The sequence below is a fragment of the Canariomyces notabilis genome (genome assembly GCF_033297395.1).
Source record: "Canariomyces notabilis strain CBS 508.74 unplaced genomic scaffold N656scaffold_14, whole genome shotgun sequence".
Lineage (NCBI taxonomy): Eukaryota > Fungi > Ascomycota > Sordariomycetes > Sordariales > Chaetomiaceae > Canariomyces > Canariomyces notabilis.
The window spans coordinates 667,040-686,936 of NW_027041836.1; the positions used below are offsets into that span (position 1 = coordinate 667,040).

Genomic DNA, 19,897 nt, shown 5'->3' on the forward strand with positions numbered 1-19,897 from the left:
GTGATGACTCGGATTCTCTGTCTCTATAAGTGAGGGACTTTGTCTTACGAAGATGTTCTTGTTGACGCCATCCGTCCTCGCTGTGTGCTGAGAGTGCCATATACAGATGCAAATGATGTCTCAATTCCCTTTGCCGAAGTCCCCGGCGACCTGTTGTCTCTGCTCCGCTAGCATGATGACCCTGAAAGTACGATTCACGGCCATGGAGCAACCGCATAAACCATACCTCATGATTGTCACATAATGGGTGCTTGTCGATGGGTGAACAGAACTGATCAGAAGTTTAGCAGCCCCTTCAACAGCCCCCTGTCCCCATTGTGGTGGAATCGGTCATTGATTCTGAAGAAGTTAAAAATACGGATATTCCTGTATAGTACCAATAGGAGTGCGCAAGCAGAGGAAGCTCTGGATGAGAACTAAGTCTTAAGTTAATTGCTTCGCTTGCATTTAGCTACCGGACATCAACAAGATTCACAGCTCTTACAGTTATTCTAATGTGGAGATTGCTCTCCATTTGATATTCGAGGAGCCTTGTCTGATGGAAGTTTCATATTTTTTGAGCGGTGCCCTTAGGAGCTGAAGATAGGTATCTTGACTCATCTACATGTAGCACATGGCTTTGTCGTATATTGCTTGATAGTAAAAGAGGCACACTTACAACCTGCTTCAGTGTTAAGGGACTATAACCCCGGCCGGTTCTCAAGAACCTCTAACTGCTCATCCCACACGCGAATATTTCCCAACATGCTAAAACAAGTAACTCAGAGTCCCTAAGAAGTATAGTAATGGTCTATTTCCAGATTAAGGGCCCTAAGCTGCCCAAGGCAAGGGCCGCTGCTGCCGTCAGACTGGACGCTGACTGCTCCTGCCTCTGTAGTCTGTACATACCACCACCCTACCGTCTAAGGAAAGAGCAGGTCAACGAAACAAGCAGTTCACCGCCAGTAAGCCATAGCAATCAGCTCAAACTTTACAATGTGTGCGCGGTTATGTCCCAGCTCCTGAACACCGGGTATGCTCCGCTACCTCAGAGGATGCTTACAGTCTTACTAAGAACGCTGCTCTCGTCCCAGAAGCCCAGGCTTACGCTTTCTTCCTTGTGCAGGCAGCGAGGCAACTGAGCTCTCCGCCAAGTCGCCGACTTGTAGTGTCTCGTCGGGCAGTACGGTGTGCCTCTTCAGGACGCCGGGAAGACGTGTCAGCGAAGGACGCGCCGGGCGTGCACCCCAAATCCACTGCGCATGCTACAAGTCCTGAGTTCGTGGAAGTGGAGGGATACAAAGTCCAGCAAAGGCGGCACGTCGTCGCGTGCATTTAACGGCACCTGCAGTCGTTACACTGCACCAAAGACCAAACATTGCGGCTCTAAGGATTCAGCCGTCCCTCCAAGTCATCCCGCTACTTTTATCGTAACGACTTCGTTGTCTTGGTTCGCATGACGGGTTCCCCGGAATGGGGACGTGTCCGACTCTCCGCTGCGCCTCCTTAACGACTCCAAACGGCGCCGGCGACGGAGGCGGGAACTTCAAGGCGTCGCCTATTCTACTTCGTTCACACCAGACCCATCGAGTCCTCTATACTAGGACGTGTTCCGCGCATTCCGCATGGTAATTCATTCGACGCCAGGACCCCGTCCCCTGTCCGGGATGCGAACCCTGGAACTACGTCCAACCGTCAGGGTCTGTCAGGCTGAGGTCAGCGTTCAGGATCGATTAGAAGTCTAGATCGAGGCCAACTCATCGGCTGCGTCTGTATGCTTTCCGGGCGGGACCTTTCCGCGCTGGCACCGGACGTCGGTTTTAGTTACTTGTTGCTGGGATCCATCCCCTTGCATGATGATTTCTCATGTAAGCCCTCCCAAAGTTCGCTTACAACAAGCAGCGTCGCAAAGTCCGACATGGAGCCGGTCAGACCGGCCATCCAGCCCCATCCAGCCAAAAATGGGGGCCACATTGCGTCAACCGCATGCTATGTACTTGTACCTTATCGTGATGGATGCCTAGATGCGGTACCCAAAATCCTAGGCTCGGGAGGATTGTGAAATCCCGAACCTTAGAAGGAAAGTTCTACTGCCAAGTAGAAGCACGTTGTGCAGATATGGTGAACGATAGGGTGGCAGTGTACAGATGCGCCGCTGCATTGCAGGCACATAGCTGTCCAAGGGTAGACCTCCAGAGTAGGTGGAATACCTTACGATAAGGGGTCTCGGCATAGGTCATCAAAGGTGGCACATGGAGACTGGAGTTGCTAGCTGTGGGTTCAAATAGACACTGGAGCTAGTGACATGTATCCGTCACCCGGTGTGGATATCGGTCTCTCTTGCTAGCAGTCTCCAAGTTGCTGATCTACTACCTAGTCTCAAGATGCTCCAATTCATCCAGCGAGTCCAGACTAATACCTGGCGGGACCTGTCCAAGCTGACCAAGACGACACAAATCACCACGATCGAGGTGACTGAAAAGAAAACAACAGAGAATGGTCTTTTTGAGGCACCTCAGGCCAAACCTAGATCAACAGCGAGGCTGGAGAACCCGTTGCGTGATGATGTGGCTTTCGCAAGAATCCTCGACGCATATCTGCCGCCCCAGATCAAGGAACGGGCCGAGGGCGAACTAGCCGCCTTGTGCGAAGCCGCCGTTTCTGAACAGGTCATGGACTGGATTGCCGAAGCTGAACGCTGCCCGGCCCAGATCCAGCACTGGGATGCCTGGGGAGTGAAGAAGGACGAGCTGGTTACGAGCCAAGGGTGGAAGTATCTCTGGCAATATGGGATATCAGAACGGTAAGTCGCCGACAATGTTTCTGAGAATGGCATTCAAGGAAGCTAATCCGTGGAGCAAAGTCTGGCTGCCTTGCCATCACTCGACCAGGAGTATGAAGGTTATGGCAGAATCATCCAACTTCTGAAGGGCCACATCTATGGCCCGTCCTCGGCGACATCAGGATTTCACCTGATCTTAGCAGACGGCGTTGCTGCTCTTCTACTCTCACACTTGCGTGAATCCAAGATCGACAAATCAACACGAGCGCTGTTTCAGTATGCATACGACCGGCTCACGTCCCCTGACCCGCAGAAGGGCTGGGCCTCTGGGCTGTGGATGACTGAGAGGGGCGGCGGCAGCGACCTGACGCCGACCGAGACCACGGCCACCTACTCGCCCCTGAGCCCGGACGACGACTCCAAGGATGCCGACGGCTTCCCTCTGGGGCCGTGGGTGCTCAACGGCCTCAAGTGGTTCTCCACGGGTACCGAGGCGAACATGGCCATCGCGGTCGCGCGGACGGAGAAAGGCCTGAGCGCCTTCTACGTGCCAATGCGTCGCGCCGTGACCGTGGACGGGGCCCCCACGACGGAGCTCAACGGCGTGCGCATCCGGCGCCTCAAGAAGAAGCTGGGCACCAAGCCACTGCCCACTTCGGAGCTTGAGCTCAACGGCATGCGCGGGTGGCTGGTCGGCAAGGAGGGCAAGGGTATCAACGAAATTGGCATCGTGCTCAACGTTACGCGCGTCCACCTCGCCGTCGGCGTTGTGGGTTACGCAGGCCGCGCCCTCGCAGCCGCTCGTGCTTTTGCAAAAGTGCGTAAGGTCGCTCGTGGCACCCCGCTCAGTCGCGTGCCGCTTCACATGCGGTCGCTCGCCAGAGCCCACGTCGCCTACCGCGCGCACATGATGCTGGGCTTCTTTGTTACGGCGCTGCTGGCCAAGTCGGAGCAGCAGAAGCAGCCCAGCACGCCGGCGGTGCTGGAGCTGGTTCCCAAAAGCAGCCAGGACGCATCCTGCTTGCTGCGGCTGCTGGGCTCTGTCTCCAAGGCGTCGGCGGCCATGGATGCCTGCAGCATGACTCAATGTGCGGTTGAGTCTCTGGGCGGTGTGGGCTACCTTGAGAACGAGGAGATGGCCTTCAATGTTTCCCGCCTGTGGCGAGACGCGGTTGCGACGCTGATTGGCGAGGGCACGGTTGATGTGCTTGCTACAGATGTCGTGAAAGTTATGAAGGGCAAGATTGGCTCCTACGTCATGGCTGCTTTCGGCCGCTGGGTCAAGGCGACGCTGCCCAGCAAGGAGTCGTTGGCCCCTGAGGCGGCCATCATGACTCAGCAGTGGGCAGAACTGCAGACGGCCATATCTAAGAACTCGATGGAGTATCTCACCATGAATGGGCGCGAGATCATGGACCGGGTTTGCAAGCTGAGCACTGGCATCCTGCTTCTTGCAGATGCTGCGCGCGACGACAACCCTGTGGCCATCGAGGTAGCTCGCCGTTGGATACGCCCTACGACATTGTTGAGCGGATCCAGTGTCGAACAAGAACTCATGTTTGACCAGCAAATTGTATTCGGGAACCAGCCAACGTGGCTTGGTGAACCATGAGGGGGGCTGATATGAGGATGCTCACGACGACACGATCTCATAATTCTCATTGGGGGAATTCCAGGTTACTTGGTTTGGTCTTGGCAGATTGATTATATTTACAAATAACATGAGGGACAGATTAGGTAGAATGCGACTTTATTACCTATAGAATACCTACACATGTGCATCTATGGAACTCTGGGCAGATCAGGGGCACCGATCCTCCACTGCTACCAGTACCACTGCTACATTCTAGATCTGAAGAATCCTTCGCACTCGACAAGGGGTAGAGAAGACTACAAGCAATCAAGGACAAACTGATGAACGCGTAAGCCTTAGTGTTCTACACGTGTATTCCAGTCTGCAACCTTGAACCGGATTATCGACCCTGCAGGTGCTCTTCGATGCTCCCGGCAACCATATGCTGCATGCGATCTTAATCCTCCGTTGTTACCTACCTTATGTGGCCGACAGACGCTGAGATTATCCATGAGTTGTGAACAACCGCCTAGCCTCACTACGTTGCCCGTTCATTTTCAGGGGGTGGTGTCAACAGTCTGACTGCATACACATCCGCACATCACAACAAACTTCTCACCGCCTGGGAATGAGAGGATGGTACTTGCATGATCCATCTCGGCCTTGGCTCTCTTGATTTGGAAAGAGGGAGGCCTGGATATGTACAGCATCGATGGCGTTGCAAAGGATGGCTCTATGACAAGGGGTCCGTCCAAGTTGATACAATGCTTGGCATGTATGTATGTTTCTAGTCCGCCGAGCAAAGGGCCGATACCTATGAGTTGAGAAGGATTTGTAAGTGAACGACGGGACGCACGGAGTGAAGCTATTGCCATCTCTGAGGCAGATTCCCACAGCCTACAGGCTACAGGAGACCCCGGACGAGTCCTGGACCGCCATGCACATACCGTGACGGATACCATGTATCCGCTAGTTCCGGTAGAAAGGCTGAGTGGCGTCAACTTACGACGATCGTTCTACTCGTTTGTAAGACGTGCCAAGGGATGACTGTATTCATATAATCCAGTTGTTGTGCTATGTCCATGTCATTGTCCAATCGCTTGCTAGATGATTACTTGACCGGTTTCAAGTGAGATCTTTGTCAGCGGTCGAATGTATGGAGCACCCCTGAGGTGCTTGCATTTGTAACTATATACAATACATACTTAACCTTATCCTTGGAGAGTGGTTCGCATGTGATAACGTTGCGCGGATCTACGGCCTGTCCCCTCTGGAAACCATCATGGATGCGCCCCCCACGATCAGGCCGTTCCCCCAACTCGGACCATATCCCCTCACCTCGGACTAAATCCCGCCACTAGGTATACAGAGATAAGGTTGTTCGGGAGCTTCCGCCGATGCATCGCTCCGGCCAAGGAGATGTTGTAAGACGCCACGTACCTGTGCAGGGAACTTTGATTGGACGTAGTGCCTTCACAGAGCAGCTTACGGAGGAGTATGTACAGTACAACATAAGCCGCCTGTCGTTTGTGAGGATCGGAATCCCTGACCTGCGGAAAAAGCCTACAGTTTTCTCTAATGCATACACGGGCGTAGATATAGCAAACCATAGCTAGGGTGGTAGGTTTGAAGTTCTGCAAACGGAGACTATGGGCCGGCTGGTACAAGTCCTACGACGTTATGTACAGTATTGTACTCAGCCACAATGTCGGGTATGTCCTCTAGACAATGGACAAGCTGCATGAACCTTCACTTGTTATGGATGAGTAGGTGCTCTTCGCATACTTTAGATGTGTGCGGAACTTGCAGTTATACCGTAGCTCCGTCGACCGTTTGATGCGATTTGGGACCGAGTGCCGATTAGATCAGAACAACTTTTCTGCTCAACGGGCCCGCGAGTGCTGCCTGTGCGTGTGTGCCTCGGCAGTCTGTAATGGCTCATCGATTACGGTTGAACGTGGCAGGAGCGGCCCGAGCAAGCTCACCAGGGCGGGCTCCCCCTTCCGTATATTATGGTCCAGACCTACAAGATACAGGGTCACTTTAGTGACATTGCTGCAGTCTTATTGAACACTTCCCAACCAGCTTAGCCGTTCTGTAGCGCTGGAAATAGTTTTGGAATCAACATGCCGTCCATTGCATTCTATCTGTTGGGGGAAAAACCTTCGACTGCTCGTGTCATTGATATTCCCGAGGGCGTCGACGAGGAGAGCCTGCAGCACATAATTGCCTCTCATTTTGCAATTGTCCAGCCTCAAGGTGGGTAATTCATGCAAGCTGTAGTGTGCACTGCCTTGGAATTTTACTAATTGTTCCAGGGATTGGCTTCAACTCTCGAGAATCGGTTCTCGCGTCCGTCGCAGATGTTTTGTCCTACGGGCAGCAAGATGCTGTTGCAATCACCATCGACGGCAAAGCTGTGCGGCCTGTTCCCGGCCCGCCGGGACTCCCATTTATTGGCAACTACCTCGAGATATATCCCGACCACGTCGGAAACCACCAGCGGCTGCATGATAAATATGGACCCCTAATCAAGGAGACCAACATGGGCAGCGTGATATATCATACCAACGACCCGACCCTCGGCACAATCGTGTTCAACGAAAGCGATTTCTTCACCAAGAACATCATCCCAGGCCACCCTCTACGCCCAATCAAGAACGAACATGCCGGCATATTCGTGTCTGATACCGACACTGAAGAGTGGCGGATAAATCACAAGTTCTTGTCGCCTGCGCTTGGTCCCAAGGCAGTGCGGCACTACCAACCCATGATGCAAAAGGCCGTTGAGGACACTTTCCAGGTATTCGACGAGTTTGACAGGCGCGATGAGGCCTGGAACGTCTGGCCATATATGCTGAAGCTATCGTCGACAATCATAGGCAAGCTGGTGCTGGGCTTTGATTTCGACCATTTCTCGTCTCCTGATGCACCAATGCATGACGTGATCCAACTCATCGTCAAGTCACTTGAGCTTAACAAGAGGATATCATCCGTGGGCCAGTGGTACGGAAAGATGCCGTTTGGTAGCCCACTGATGCTCATGCATTGCCGCTGGCGCATCTTCCAGATTGTGAATCAGGCCATCGAGGAGGCCTCGATCGGCATCGAGGATCTCGAGCTTCAAGATGCTGCTCTCAAGGCAAAGCATCTAATCGGTACGTCAACAGTCTCGGTCCTTTGGTTTAGGCAAGATTGTAGCCCCCCTTGCTAACTGGAATGCCCTTGGCAATGCAGATTATTGCCTACGTGCCACGGATAACAAGGGCAAGAAGATGCGCCGGGATCGCCTCATAGAGCCTTTAGTAGTCACCATTGCTGCTGGATTCACCACAACGAGCTCACTGCTGGCCTGGCTCCTATATGCGATAGTTACATACCCCGGCGTGCAGGATCGCCTGCTACAAGAGCTGATTGACAATGGATTCCAAGAGGACACAATAGTCACGGTGGATCTGATCAACAAGCTCCATTTCCTTGACAATCTCGTCAAGGAAACACTCCGGCGGCATAGTCCATCGTTCCAAGCGGCAAGGACGTCCAGGGTGGACATGATCTTGCCAGGTGGATACAAGCTACCCAAGGACTCCATCGTGATTCCCGGTGTCTTCCACATCCACAACAACCCGGAAATCTGGGACAACCCGCGCCGCTTTGACCCGGACCGCTGGGATTCCGAGGAGGTCAAGACGCGGCCTCCAGGATCCTACATACCCTTCGCGTCGGGCCAGCGCATGTGCATCGGTAACAGCTTCGTTTTGCAGGCGGTCAAGGTCTTTATCCCCAAGCTCGTCTATCGGTACGAGTTCAGCAAGGCAAAGGAAGAGGCCGTCGCGTACGAGCCCTTCTTCCAGCTTATCCGGCCGACAAACTTGTACGTCCGCGCTGAGCGGAGAGTCAAGTGGCCTCCAAAGACAGAATTGTAGATAGGGTGTCATGACTGGGCGGATCTGGGAGAAGAAGACCGTGCCCTCTGTGAGTTATGACTACCTTAGCATTACGCTATCGCAAGGTGATTTCTGTAGATATACCAGATAGTTACATGAAGCGATTTCCTAGCTAGACAAATTGTTATGAATCTGCCAATCTCTACTCTCTAGAGATCACCAAGTCGTGACCTGCTGCCGAGACAACTTCAGGTTACCTTCCAATACACCACCATGCTTCCTTGCTGTAGCTATAGATTCACATCTCCAAAGTCATAAGTGTGTCAAATAGCGAGTTACGGTTTTCTGCTTGGTCTTTGTGTCCCTGCATGTTCCATGACATGCACGAGCCTGGATCGTAAAGTCCGAGTCGTAAAATCACCATGGAGATAGCTGTGACTGGGCAGCGTTTGACCCTCCGGGGCCAAGTCCGAGCTCGTTCCTGGTGCCAATCGGCAGTGCAGCATAGAATCCTGCAATCAGCAGGTTCCGGACTTCCCGCTGCGTGCAGGCGGCCATCTGCTTCGTATACCTAGGTTCAGATCGATTGAGTACGTACTGCTCAAGCAAGAGCGCGGCGTAGCTCTGCTCTTCTCAGACTCTTCCGCTGCTTCTTCTTGCCTCTTGGTGTACATGCACGCGCGTCACCCTTTTACATGCAGGCGGATATTGTCTCAATCACATGCCTGACGAGCGCCTGCCATGCTTGCTGCCATACTGCCGAGGTCTTGGGCGTTTATCATGATGTTCGATTAGGTACGAGACGGAGCGTAGTCACTCATCGAGGTGGAAGATTCCGGCCACATTCGATGCATCGTATGCCATGATTGCAATATTCTCATCATCTTCTGTGCTGAACCAATGCTTTGGAACGCTCGTAATAAGAACGACTGATGCAGTATTGCCTCTTTATTACTGGTATATACATGATCATGGTACGATAACTCGATAGCCAAGTGACAATAGAGCTAGTGTCACCGTCACAGTTTTGACGTCTAGAAGGAAACCTGAAGCCTTTCAGTAGATGATTTCAAGCAGTTTGTTGGCCGTCTTCAACCGTGGCCTTCTTCTTTGCCGTCTTCTTGAAGTCAAGAGCCTCCCATTTCATGACAAAGGCAGAGACGACCATCAAGGCTCCCGCTACCGTGCTTAGGTAAAACAGCCTGATGATTGCCGAGGTTACAGCTGCGATGGCAGCTCTTAGGTCCGCACCGTTGGACGCGGCCCATATCGGAGACTCGACGCCGGCAAGCGCTTCGTGGATCTCGGCCGCTGAGAAGCCCGACCCGCTTAGAGCCTCGGAAAGAAATTGGAAGCCAATATTTTGGAAAATGCAGCCCGCAATGGCGAGGGCGACTGTGGTTCCAGTGTACAGGGCCAGACTCATGGCGATGGAGCTGTCCATGCGGATGTTGTCCGGAAGCGCCAGGGCCATGATACTTGCGCCCAGTTGCATGGTCAAGCCGACGCCGAATCCGATAATGGCACCAATACCCATGGTCTGGCTGAGAGACGTGTCTTGGTTGACCGACATCATGGCTCCAGAACCGGCCGCTATCAGCACTCCACCGACCACATACAGTGCCGCATACCGGCGCACCATGGGCAGGAAGACGCCCGAGCCGATGACTGCTGCGATGTACACGCAGATGTAGGGCAGCATATGGACGGCTGTCTGGATCGCATCGTCGCCTCGTGTGAAGGCGTAAAACAGCGGCAGGTAGTACAATGCAATACCGTATCCGCAAGCGGCGAAGACAGTGCATAGCATGACCAGAAGGCCGGTTCGATGTGTCATGACGCCAATAGGGAGAATGCGCCTGGTGGGGACCGTGAACAGGCTCAGCGACTGCTGAACAGTGTACAGGCTGAGGAAGACACCAAAGAGCACCCATATGGCAATGACGCCCGAGTTCCATGGCAAGGTCGATCCCGAAAAGATGCAGGCTGCGTCGAAGAGCACCAGCGTGGCTATGTGCAAGCCTGCACCGACCCAGTCGATCTGGCCCAGTCCCTTGAGGACGCTTTGTTGAGGGCGCAAGCGTACGTTGGGACACGCGAGCAGTGTCAAAAGTATGAGAATCGCTAGCCATGGAAGGCAGATGTAGAATGCCTGGCATCATGGGTCAGTTACTAGTAATTCGCTGGGGATCGGCCTGCTAGGAACACACATACCCATCTCCAAGTAGCATGCTCGTTCTCTGCGAAAGCTCCTCCGATAATTGGGCCAATGATTATGCCGACGGCGAAGCCCATGCCTATCAACCCGTTAACCCTCGCATGCTCAGCGGGCTTCGCCAGGATCGTATTGTAGGTTAACAATCTGGTGAGAGGTGAGGTTAGCTCCTTTTCCCCTCACAGCCAGCGAGCAGATGGTATATATTCCCCCACATACGCTATGTAACCAGCTCCTCCAGCGATACCAAGAAGGGTGCGGCCGACGATGACGCCTTCAATAGTCGGGGAAGCACCAGTGACAGCAGTGCCAACCACGAAGAGCATCCATGAACCGAGCGTAAACCACTTCAAGTCTACAAGCTTCATTATCTGGTCAAAGATGGGATTTGTTGCCGCATTCCCCAAGGAGAAGGCTGTGACAACCCAAGGGAGGAGATCGATGTGTCCATATGCGCGGTATATGGATACCTGAATGGTCGCGACATTGCTAACATCGTAACCTACAGTTTAGCGCAGTCTGTCAGCACACAAATCTATCGATGTTGGAGTTGAGGGGATCGCTTTTTTTGCAGAGACAAGCGGTTAAGCTAGTGCTAGTATGTAAGGTAGGTAGCTAACAAGATCACGAGGAACACCAAGATGGCACCTGATGAGAATTGTAAGGGTGCTACCTACCCGAAAGCATTGCTCCGAAGAAAATTAGTACGTGAAAGAGACCCCACTGCCAGCCTGCGAGGCCGTCTCGCACTTTCGCGAATCGCATCCTTTCGTGATTCATGGCATCTTGTTCTTCAGATGGGCCAAGATCAGCTGCCGACTTGTTCTCGGTGAAGTGAAGTTCTTCTGAAACTTCGGCCGGCACCGGCGCCGGCGCCGAGTCGCTGTCGTTCAACTTCTTCTCCATTGAGGACGAGTCTTGATGGGTATCTGGAGGCGTCGGAGACATTTCGGCGGCGTATCGTGCATAAGGTAGGCACTATTCAAGTCTGCTCAATAGCACTTTGTCCAAAGCAGTACGGTTTGGACCAAGAGGTGGACGTCGCTATCATCGACAATGAGCGATTAGACCTCGGAAAGAACGAATCACTCGACTGGAGGTTGCGAGCTTGAATTCCAGGCAGGAAAATGGAAATCGAAAACGAAACAAGCAGACGATGCACCACCCTCAAGCTCCATTTGGCAAATGGATTCGCCAAGGGAAGCTTCTCACATAAGCTCTCTGTGTTATTCCAACTATTACGCGTTCGGTACCAATCTGCGAGGGAGTGGAGCCTGGGTGAACCGTGGACCTGCCGCCGAGTCACCCGGAGGACGGACCAACAACGCTGGGCCGGGCCGATGCCCCCCGTAAGTGGTAGTTGTATGCCAGAACCTATAGCCCGTTTTATTTTGCACACGTGTGTTAAACGAGCGCCCAGCCGGTGGTTTGTTGTTGATCAAGCATCGTTGAGATTAGGTGCGTCTGCAGCGCAGTGATAGGCCCGCTAATCTGATGGAACCGAACCCTGTACACTATGCAATGCCGCAAACTACTACCACAGTACCGATACCCTCTTGCGATTACATGTACTGTACCTGTTCCTTCTAGGTCAGGGCCACAGATCCTGTGGAAAATACCGTACAAGGCCACATACCTCGGCTGTTTTGTTCTGATTTCTAAGCAAGCTGTCTGCTGTGTGGTGTTACAACTTACGTGAGATAGATCGTAGACGCATTACTGGCTGGAATCTACCATCCATAGCGCTTCGATCGATGAAGATGTTTCAATTCGATGCATGGGACCAGAATTCCGTGCCTTGGCGAGCTTGGCTGCCGAGGCTCCATACGCATCAGGTACCCGTGCCACGCCCCACTTCTCTTGGCGCTTCGGAAGTCAGCCCAACTTTTGCTTGGGGGTCGGATCTGACCCGATCAGCAAGATTGTACGTACAGTAAGTGGGGCCGTGGGGGTACGTGGCGTCTCCGTTAGGGCAAGGTTGGGGGGTGTGTCAAGAAAACGGTCTGGCCCTTGACGCAAGCAACAGGTCACACCCTTGCCTTGCCCAAAAGAGGTTCTTCTGACTACATCGCATCGCAACCAACTCTCATGGTAAAAGTTCTGACTGCATAGTCCATAAGCATCAGACTGCACATGCTAAGACGCTAGACGCCAAGGTGCTGGCCATAGGATGACAGCCCTTGTCCGAGGAATCGCAAGGCATGGCGAATTGGCGAATTGGCGATCATGTATTACCAGCGCAGCGAAACCAGTTGTCCGGACTCCCAGCAGAGTGCGAACGACGGCACCACTTTGCAACTGAGGCTACTACACTCGATGTCGTAGTGCGTACAGTGGGCTCCGTGTGTCTGTTTGCATACTCAATCAACCTCGAGCCCTCTAACAGGCAAGCAGATCAAGGTCCTCCTCCATTATGGGCGCGACAAAATCTGAAGTCCGTGAGTACACGGCTGGGGAAGTCGCTGCCCACAACAATGCATCCAACTTATGGGTCATAATCCATGGCGAAGGTAAGAATCATGCCCGTCCTTGAGAGCAAACGGTTGCAGTGTCGCTCACAAGTTGTCTTCCAGTATTTGACGTCACAAGCTATTTGAATGACCATCCGGGAGGAGCAGATCTCTTGCTCGAGGTTGCCGGAGGTGACGGCAGCGAGCCCTTCGATAGCGCAGCGCACTCGGAGGATGCATTCGACATCATGCAAGGGTTCCGCGTCGGACGCCTCAAGGATGAAGGTCTAAAGCGCAAGCCCAAGACGGTGCGTCTGGTCGCTCCAGATCCAGCTACACCCTCTCTTCGCGGCAAGGAGCAGCGTCGCGGGTTTTCGACGGCCATGATCGCACTGTCGCTTGGTCTTGGATCTTCTCTTGCTTGCCTTGGCATCTGGTGGAATGCTGCGCGATTCAACATTGCTGTCGTGCCTAATCCAGCGAGCTTCAGCTTCCTACCAGAATGGGTCTGGGAAGCTGGCTTGGTCAGGCGCAACAAGGGGCTCGGCTTCACCGAGGGTGTGCTTTTTACATCTGCTGCTGTGGCGCTCACAATGGGCATCGCTCTCCAACGCTTCATGACAATCTTGAAGTTTGGAAGCGGTGCGCGGATCCCGGCACATCTGAAACTACCCCGAGTCGCGCAGCCGGATCTGCTCAATCGACGAGGATGGCTGGATCCTACAGGCTTTCAGAAGCTCCCTCTAGCCAAGAAGGAGCTCCTGGCACCCAACACGTACCGATTTGTCTTCACCCTCCCCGACCCCAATGCCATCATCGGCCTGCCAATCGGCCAGCACGTCTCTATTCGGGGCGCCGTCGACGGCAAGCTCATCAGTCGCTCTTACACGCCCGTCTCCAACAACGCCGACCGCGGGATTCTCGAGCTGGTCATCCGGTGCTATCCTGACGGACTCTTCACCAACGGCTACCTGAAAAACCTCGAGGTAGGCGACGAGGTCGAATTCCGCGGGCCAAAGGGCGGCATACGCTACCAAGCGGGCATGTGTGACAAGATCAACATGGTCGCGGGGGGCACCGGCATCACGCCCATGTACCAGCTGATCCGCGCCATCTGTGAAAACCCTCGCGACACGAGCGAGGTCAGCCTGATCTACGCGAACCGGACCGAGCAGGACATTCTGCTGCGCAGAGAGTTGGACAGCTTCGCTCGCAGATACCCCCGCAACTTCAAGGTCTTTTATGTGCTCGACCACGCCCCAGCGGAGTGGAAGGGGGGTCGTGGGTTTGTGACCAAGGAGATGATGGAGGAGCACCTTGCACCGCCTTCGCCGGGAACAAAGGTCTTTCTATGCGGGCCACCACCCATGGTGGACAGCGTCAAGAAGTCTCTGGGCTCCCTGGGCTACAAGCAGCCGGGGGCCATAACGAAGCCGGGCGATGATATTCTTTGCTTCTAGCGAGCGAGGAACAACAGGCAGAGACAGGAACCCGTTTCTTGTGACATGGAATAGCTTGAGATCGTTACATGTATGCACAGTATCAGGCGCAGAAGATAATTGAATGCTACAAAGCAGGTATCTACATCACGAGAACCATCAATGTCTCAGTACGGTGTGCTGCGACAAGCGATTAAGACGTGCGAGAGTGATATTGTCCCAACTATGCTCATCTTGTAGACGCTCTTGCAATGCCACTTCTTCATACTACAATCCATTGTGTGTTTGAACAGAGACAGGTGTTATTCTCTATAATTTCGACCTTCCAACCCATGTTTTCTCAATCGTCTCGCGATACCTCGCTGGGTTGTGCTTGAAGTGCCCAACATGTGTACTGCCCTGGAACTTGACCAGTTCCACCGCCCAGCCTTTCTGCTCGGCTTCCCTGGCATGATCCTCGACGTCCTGCCATCCGATAATGTCATCTTGCTCAGAGTATATGTAACATCTCCTAACCCCCTTCACGATCCCTGCAGGATCATTCATCCTCGACCTGATTACTTCCAGCAGGTCAGGCCAGGGCAGGACGTATTTTCCAACATGCATTATGCACAGGAAAACGCCAAAGACAAAACCCAGTGTCATTCTCGGCAGAAAGGCGCGGGGCAAGCTTCGTGACAGAGTCGCAAACGTCTGCTTGAAGCGGGAGCGTCCGGGGGCGCTGTCCAAGATGGTGACGGCGTTGGACAGGGTGCGTCCAGTGGCTTCCGAATACAACTTGTTGATTTCGCACCACTGCTTGGATCCGCCGTTGGACATGATGTGTACGAGAAGAGAGTCCTCGCCCGACTCACGCAGCATCTTGACCACGGGCTCCAGGAGTCTGCGCAGAGTCTGCTGCGTGCGGTAGAAGAAATCTGCCATGCCGCTCTTGACTATGATGATGGTGGCCGCCGGATAGAGCTCAGTGTACAAATTGATGTACTTCTCAACGTGGCGCAAGTTCGCATCCCCCCAGGAGAGGAACAAGATTGTCTGTGGCGCTCCGCGGGCCAGGGCATCGCTGGACCGCGAGGGCTGCGATGCTGCAGCCGAAGATGGAGGCCCATCGGTGGTAGTAGGGGAGTGGACCAAGACAATATCGTTTACACGGGAAAAAGAAGGCAATGCCGCCATGGTGAAAGTGCCGCCACGAAGGGCTGAGGTTGTGTTCCACGGAGCAGATTGGTCTTCTTGCTTCAAAATCCCCGACTGGCGATGGCTGTGGGCAGGAGTTGGCAAGTTGCTAGCCTAGGACTTGGGCCTCATGCTCGTCTATGACATTGTGCCAGTGATAAACGGTCGAACTGCTCTGGCTGACTGGCTCGGTGCAGGTGGAATATTGCCAAGGGGGAAGCAGCCGACCACCACCGAAGGGCAGCAAGTGCCAAAAGGCCTGCCAGTGTATCTGTATAAGGTAGGTCTAGCTGCCAAGACCAGGCATGCGCTCCTTCCCGTCTTTATCAGTGCTTTGGTCGCTTACTGTACGCCCTGCAGGCACCTCACAGAGTCACAGCAGCCGCATGTCCAATCATAGCGGTCCCCTCTGGTGCGTGACATTAGGCACAACGTCTTTGGCTACTCCATGTACTGTACATACCTGATGACCTTTGCCGAGGTTGCTGAACGGCGGCAAGCCCGATGCACCAGCGGTAAATCTCGAAGGAATACACCCCCGGGCCGTTGGCTGATCCTTCCGTTCCTTCGTCTCAGTACTGTGTACTTGATAGTGGCCCCTGATTCGTGAAGAACCAGCCAACGGATTATTCCGCGGCCATGTGTGGTGTGGCGGAATATTAGCCGCCCGGAGCAGCCTAGCAGGGCAACCGGCAACATATCCGTGGGGGTGTGAACCCGGAACCGTGGGGGTATATCTCCGACCAGCCCGGCCGCCCCTATCTATAAGCCGACTGTATGGTCAATGAAAGGGGAAGTAGCTCCGGCTACAACAGGACTACAATACACCGCTGCTATAGGATGCAGCACGCAACAGTTGTCCTGCATGAAATCCGAGACGTATGCAACATCTAAACTCTGTCCTTGTTCTCTATCCGTCCTGTCTAATGCAACGGCCTGCTTCCGACAGCAGCATCATGATTTCTACCTCGGCCCTAGAGACTTACCTACCGTACCCTGTCTACGATAGCCCCCTCCGATCGGATACTGAGTCGGTCCGACCGGTATACACTATGTGATAACCAGCCGCACTGGTATCTACATGATACATCTTGTCACCTATGGAGCCTGAGCCTGCTCTGTAGAGTACACGCAACCACCCCTTGATCCATGGTTGGTACAAGTACCCCTCAGCACGGTTTAGAATAGGGTGTTTATAGTACCTATACAGTACTAATATCCGGCCGAAACTTTCGAATTCAGCAAAGAAAAATGTGAAATCCCTTACCTAGGGAGTAGGACCATATGTACAAGGTACCTCTCGCGGGCAGTTTGCATGGGTACTACCTGTGCTTCATGGTCAAGGTCATGATCGGCATGCTACTCTGATCTCTGGCTTCATGCTGTCATACAACCAAGTCCGAGCAGAAAGTGCGACTCAACTCTGCGACTCGGAGTATAGCCCACTGTTTGAATTTCTCCCTTGCATAACAAGTTCTTTGTGGTGGCTTCAACACATGCAACGCTACCTAGGTAGGTAACCTGTCAATGTTCATCTGCGGGATATATCTCGTGTTGCGTGCGTGGCTCTCGCCAAGTCATGATATATCGCCAATGACCCTATCCGTATTGTGCTTGTTAAAGTCCACCGTGGGTAGACAGGTAGGTAATGTGACTAAAATCCGCAAATGATGTCTTTCACAAGCATAATCCACGGTCCAGGACCGCTTGAAGTTTTGGCGCTCCTTGCCGCGGGAGGTCTGGTCGCCTTCAGCTTCCTCGTAACCTACCGCCTAACGCTTCATCCGCTCGCACCAGTCCCCGGACCTCTGCTTGCCGCCGCTACGGGGTGGTATGAGCGCTATTTCGCTCTGGTGAAAGATGGCGGAGGTCGGTACTGGGCCGAAGTGGAACGGCTGCACAAGATATACGGTGCGTGTATACCAGACGCCGTCAACATCAATGTCCATGTCTCGATGGCAAACACTGAACATGAATTGAATACGCTAATCAACACGGCAGGCCCAATTGTGCGCATCAGTCCATGGGAGGTTCACATCAAGGACCCCGACTGGGATGACATTTACAAGCTCTCATCAAAGGCGTCCAAGCCCCGGTGGTATTATCAGAGCTTCGGCACCACTCTGAGCACAAACACCACCGAGGCCCATCAGCTCCACCGCGCTCGTCGCCAGGCACTGGTGTCTTGGTTCTCGTCGCAAAACATTGCCCGCAATACACCTACAGTCCAGGCTACGATTGACCGGCTTCATGACCGGCTTCTGGCTTCCTCGGGCAGGGTCATCAACATGGGCGATGTTTTTCGGTCCCTCGCCATCGACGTGGCGTCAGGCTTCGCTTTTCAGAGAGCATTCAACAACTTGGACGACGCAGAGTTCGGCAGGGATTTTAACCATGCTGTAAGGGACTATGGCAAAACCGGAATCGTGAACAGACACTTTTTCGGACTCCCGTTCCTGCTTATGCGGTTATTGCCAGTACACATATTCAACCTGATCAGTCCTAAGGCTGGCAACGACTTTATGGCGGTAAGTCAAGTTCTTCCAGGGGATGTGATGTCTATTTTTGTTGGTAGTCTCTAACTCTTCCCCCTGCAAGATTGTCAACCGTTGTGCCAAGGAGGCCATGAACAAACCCATTCGGTCACACGAGGAGGCCGAGGACGTGGTGCAGAGCATTCTCACCGCCGATCTCCCGCCAGAGCAGAAGACGTTCGATCGTATCTTTGCCGAGGTCCGGAGCATCATCCTGGGTGGAACAGAGACCACTGCAACTGTGTTGACTTCCATCACATACCACGCCCTCTCCAAGCCAGAAATCGCCACTCGGCTTCGAAACGAACTTGCTGAGGCCGAGAAGGACAAGGGAGCCAAGCTGGAGTACCAGGATATCAGAAGACTGCCCTATCTTACAGCTGTTATCCACGAAGCATTACGCACGTGCAACGCCGTGATAGGGAGACTGACTCGCTCCTCCGAGGTTGCGGATCTCCAATACCAGCAGTACTCTCTGCCACGCGGGGTGAGTATGCCAGCTTATCAGCAGACAAATCGTCAAGACATGCAAAACATGGCTAACACAACACCTAGACTAATATCTCCATCAACCTGCACGACACGCACATGAATCCCACCATCTTCCCCGAGCCCGAGAAATTCCTCCCCGATCGCTGGCTCAACGAGTCGGACTACAAGAGGATGTCAAAGTACCTGCAACCCTGGGGCCGAGGATCACGGCTCTGCCTGGGCATGGAACTGGCATACACCGACCTGTACCTGGCCGTGGCGCGCCTGTTCGGTCCCGATTGCGCCTTCACCATGAGACTCTATGACACCCAACTGGAGGACTGGGATGCTTACGCTGACTACTTCGCACCCTTGCCTGTCCCAGGGGGCAAAGGACTCCGCGTGGTTGTTGAGCCCAAGGAAAAGGCAGGAAAGGTGTAGGATCGATGGCAACATCTCAGCTGGCTGATGAATATGGTATACTTATTCAAGGAGATGATGAACTAGAGATCTAGATAGAGACCAAAGAAGTCAATATTACGAAGCTTTCGTGTCGTTATCGTGTGCACCGGACAGGAAGAACCTGATGCGATGTCAAACGATGGTATTCCTGCATCACCACCGACCACTGTAATCTTGGAGGAGCGTATCAACGCTTTTCTGGTCCACCTTGGGGAAGTGTAACTATTGTTGTACCGTTATGGTGAGCCAAGGAGTATGTTAAGAGAAGGAAGAATGACGAGAAAGCAGAGAAAAAGGGGAACCTGGGATTTGGTTGGAGGGAGGGCAGGAGTGAGGCCACGACCGCATGAGCAAGCCAGCCTAGCACCGAGCCTCGAGGGTCGGATGTAGTTGGTTCGCATCCTCGGCCACAGCCCCGCGAATAGGGGATGGGATCATCCTGGCGCTGAAAGTGCATCTCCATCGCGGATGCGCGGAACGTGTTCTAGAGAACTCGATGGATATGAACGAAGTAGAATGGGCGACGCCTTCCGGCCTCCGTCGCCGGCGCCGGTTGGGGTCGTTACGGAGGCGGCCCCGGTCCGGGAACATGAAGGCGAACGGGATCTCGTCCGGCAAACCATCGGGCAACCGTTGGGCCGGGGTAGCTAAGTCAGCAACCGCAGTCGTGCAACGCGAGGGATTTTGCTTTGATAACATGCAGTTGCCGCAATTAGTATTGAAGGGCCATACTTCAATTGTTGCTGTCAGTACAGTGGTCGGTGGTGATGGACAGTAGCATAGAGGAGGAGGGTAATGAGCAGCCCTTTCAGTTGTTACTCCAGGCACACAACATAGTGCCAGGAACCGACATTCCCGACGACGGAGCTGACAGGTCGAAAATTAGACCCGGCTTCGACGTGAAGCGCGGTCTCACTGCCCGGCGACTG

At 53.6% G+C, this 19,897-nt stretch overlaps 6 protein-coding genes across 6 annotated transcripts; 4 read left to right on the forward strand and 2 right to left on the reverse strand.

Moving 5' to 3' along the window:
• Nucleotides 1-2,363: 2,363 nt before the first annotated feature.
• On the forward strand, nt 2,364-4,373 carry N656DRAFT_790335 (putative electron transport oxidoreductase; the record flags this gene model as incomplete). Its single annotated transcript, XM_064816879.1, has 3 exons — nt 2,364-2,478; nt 2,518-2,782; nt 2,843-4,373. 3 exons carry the CDS (start codon nt 2,364-2,366, stop codon nt 4,371-4,373), a joined length of 1,911 nt encoding a protein of 636 aa, XP_064669300.1.
• A 1,953-nt stretch (nt 4,374-6,326) lies between these two features.
• On the forward strand, nt 6,327-8,260 carry N656DRAFT_837684 (cytochrome P450; the record flags this gene model as incomplete). Its single annotated transcript, XM_064818834.1, has 3 exons — nt 6,327-6,593; nt 6,653-7,492; nt 7,572-8,260. Exons 1-3 carry the CDS (start codon nt 6,461-6,463, stop codon nt 8,258-8,260), a joined length of 1,662 nt encoding a protein of 553 aa, XP_064669301.1. The 5' UTR covers nt 6,327-6,460.
• Nucleotides 8,261-9,290: 1,030 nt separating this feature from the next.
• On the reverse strand, nt 9,291-11,201 carry N656DRAFT_711565 (major facilitator superfamily transporter; the record flags this gene model as incomplete). Its single annotated transcript, XM_064811752.1, has 4 exons — nt 9,291-10,373; nt 10,436-10,583; nt 10,656-10,938; nt 11,114-11,201. The coding sequence occupies 4 exons, from the start codon at nt 11,199-11,201 to the stop codon at nt 9,291-9,293; spliced, it is 1,602 nt and encodes a 533-aa protein (XP_064669302.1).
• A 1,292-nt stretch (nt 11,202-12,493) lies between these two features.
• N656DRAFT_733705 (putative cytochrome b5 reductase) lies at nt 12,494-14,464 on the forward strand. The gene is made up of 2 exons (XM_064812685.1): nt 12,494-12,946; nt 13,010-14,464. Exons 1-2 carry the CDS (start codon nt 12,850-12,852, stop codon nt 14,344-14,346), a joined length of 1,434 nt encoding a protein of 477 aa, XP_064669303.1. The 5' UTR covers nt 12,494-12,849; the 3' UTR covers nt 14,347-14,464.
• N656DRAFT_780473 (uncharacterized protein) lies at nt 14,435-15,781 on the reverse strand. Its single transcript, XM_064815383.1, has one exon. It carries the CDS (start codon nt 15,499-15,501, stop codon nt 14,635-14,637), a length of 867 nt encoding a protein of 288 aa, XP_064669304.1. The 5' UTR covers nt 15,502-15,781; the 3' UTR covers nt 14,435-14,634.
• Nucleotides 15,782-17,171: 1,390 nt separating this feature from the next.
• On the forward strand, nt 17,172-19,052 carry N656DRAFT_807939 (putative cytochrome P450; the record flags this gene model as incomplete). The annotated part of the gene is made up of 4 exons (XM_064818352.1): nt 17,172-17,412; nt 17,503-18,029; nt 18,100-18,522; nt 18,591-19,052. 4 exons carry the CDS (start codon nt 17,172-17,174, stop codon nt 18,945-18,947), a joined length of 1,548 nt encoding a protein of 515 aa, XP_064669305.1. The 3' UTR covers nt 18,948-19,052.
• Nucleotides 19,053-19,897: the final 845 nt, after the last annotated feature.

Excerpts from the sequence above, each read along its gene's own strand:
- N656DRAFT_733705 (XM_064812685.1), top strand. The coding sequence starts at position 12,850 with ATGGGCGCGACAAAATCTGAAGTCCGTGAGTACACGGCTGGGGAAGTC. Across the intron at positions 12,947-13,009 it reads GGTCATAATCCATGGCGAAG|TATTTGACGTCACAAGCTAT; the intron begins GTAAGAATCATG and ends GTTGTCTTCCAG.
- N656DRAFT_780473 (XM_064815383.1), bottom strand. The coding sequence starts at position 15,501 with ATGGCGGCATTGCCTTCTTTTTCCCGTGTAAACGATATTGTCTTGGTC.